Below are 1,877 nucleotides of genomic sequence, written 5' to 3' on the forward strand. Positions count from 1 at the left end.
GGAAATTGAATTTCTTTCTTTTGGTTACTCTATGTCTTATAGAAATAATTTGAGATTAGAATAAAAAAAGGCTAGGTCAACTAAAATAACTTTTAAGATACTATTCCTATAGCATTTTGGGAAAAGCAAGACTCATCTGTGACATCATCAGAGTACTGTTAAAAGGCAGAATTTCGGTGTATTTCACTTTTTTCATGGTTCTTTTTTCTTTTCTTTTTAAGGCAAAGCATTCTTTCCCAAAATTTTTATTACCCGCACCACATAGATGGAGCATGAAAGGAATGTGACTGTGTTCATTCTAGTAGGTCTTACACAGGACCCCCAAATGCAAAAGGTAGTGTTTGTGGTGTTTTTGGTCTTGTACATGGTAACCCTCTCAGGCAACCTGCTCGTTGTGGTCACCATCACCACCAGCCAGGCTCTGAACTCCCCCATGTACTTCTTCCTGACCCACCTTTCCTTGATAGACACAATTTACTCTTCTTCTTCGGCTCCTAAGTTGATTGTGGACTCCCTTCATGAGCTCAAGACACTCTCCTCTCATGGGTGTATGGCTCAGGTCTATGCAGAACACGTTTTTGGTGCTGCTGAGATCATCCTGCTGACGGAGATGGCCTATGAGCGCCACGTGGCCATCTGCAGGCCTCTGCGCTACACGGCCATCGTGAGCCGCAGGCTCTGCCTCCTCCTGCTGGGGGTGGCCTGGACCGGAGGGTTTCTCCACGCAAGCGTTCAGATCCTCTTTACAGCCCGGCTGCCCTTCTGTGGCCCCAGTGTCATAGACCACTTCATGTGTGACTTGTACCCTTTGTTGCAGCTTATCTGCGTGGACACCCACATCCTTGGCCTCTTTGTTGCTGCCAACAGTGGGTTCATCTGCCTGTTAAGCCTCCTTCTCCTGTTGGTCTCCTATGTGGTCATCTTGCGCTCCCTGAGGGCTCACAGTTTGGAGGGGAGACGCAGAGTCCTTTCTACATGTGGCTCTCACATCACGGTGGTTGTGTTATTCTTTGTGCCCTGCGTGTTTGTGTATCTTCGCCCAGTCGCCACTCTGCCCATTGATAAAGCTGTTGCTGTCTTTTACACTATGGTGGCCCCTATGTTAAATCCTTTAATCTATACCCTCAGAAATGCTGAGGTTAAACGTGCTATGAAGAAACTCTGGAAGAAAAAAGTGACTTCAGGTAATAGTTAAACAGAATCATTAAACGTTATGGATAGAAGTAATAGAGGTACTCTAGTCCAAGCCTCTTGATGATATATTGAACCTAACAAGGGAATGAATAACACTTGCTGATTGCCACTTAAGCACAAGAACTAAAGCTTGGGTTGGAATCCAGACTTACTGTGTCCCATCTCACTCTCCTTATCACAACTTAATGCACTATAATCAATCAATATTTATCTATTAACAGGAAATCTGGAAATATCTTCAGAAGCTAACAAGTACAAATCTAGAGTTTTGAGTTGGTCTTATTATGTAACATGGAGCCGTGTCGGTTACTACTGATTATTAAAACATGCCTAATGATACTCCTTTACTTTGGACTCTGGCCTCAATAAAGAATTTTTTGTGTGAGTTTTCTTGTTCATTAAATCTTGGTTGTACAGTAAAGGAAATACTAATTATGACATGTTTACAAAACTAGCATTGTATTACATATTTTCCATATTGTATTAGGTATTTTACATATTGTATTAGGTGGGGTCCAGTCAGAGAACAGAATAGAGTGATTTGAACTGAAAAAGTTCACATGCGATCAATAATTATGTCAGGGCTCTATCTATAAAAAGGGAAATGAGCTCTCCGAAAAAAGCCCTTTGACTGAGAAATGAGTATCCAAAGAAGGAATTCATCTAGAATGTGGACTTCCTTC

General features: G+C 42.1%; 1 protein-coding gene across 1 annotated transcript; it reads left to right on the forward strand.

Moving 5' to 3' along the window:
* Window positions 1–265: 265 nt before the first annotated feature.
* On the forward strand, window positions 266–1,195 carry LOC136175704 (olfactory receptor 4C12-like). The gene has a single exon (XM_065945946.1). It carries the CDS (start codon window positions 266–268, stop codon window positions 1,193–1,195), a length of 930 nt encoding a protein of 309 aa, XP_065802018.1.
* Window positions 1,196–1,877: the final 682 nt, after the last annotated feature.

Source organism: Muntiacus reevesi, chromosome 9 (genome assembly GCF_963930625.1).
Source record: "Muntiacus reevesi chromosome 9, mMunRee1.1, whole genome shotgun sequence".
Classification (NCBI taxonomy): Eukaryota; Metazoa; Chordata; class Mammalia; order Artiodactyla; family Cervidae; genus Muntiacus; species Muntiacus reevesi.

Coding starts and splice junctions, on each gene's coding strand:
- LOC136175704 (XM_065945946.1), top strand. CDS start 266: ATGGAGCATGAAAGGAATGTGACTGTGTTCATTCTAGTAGGTCTTACA.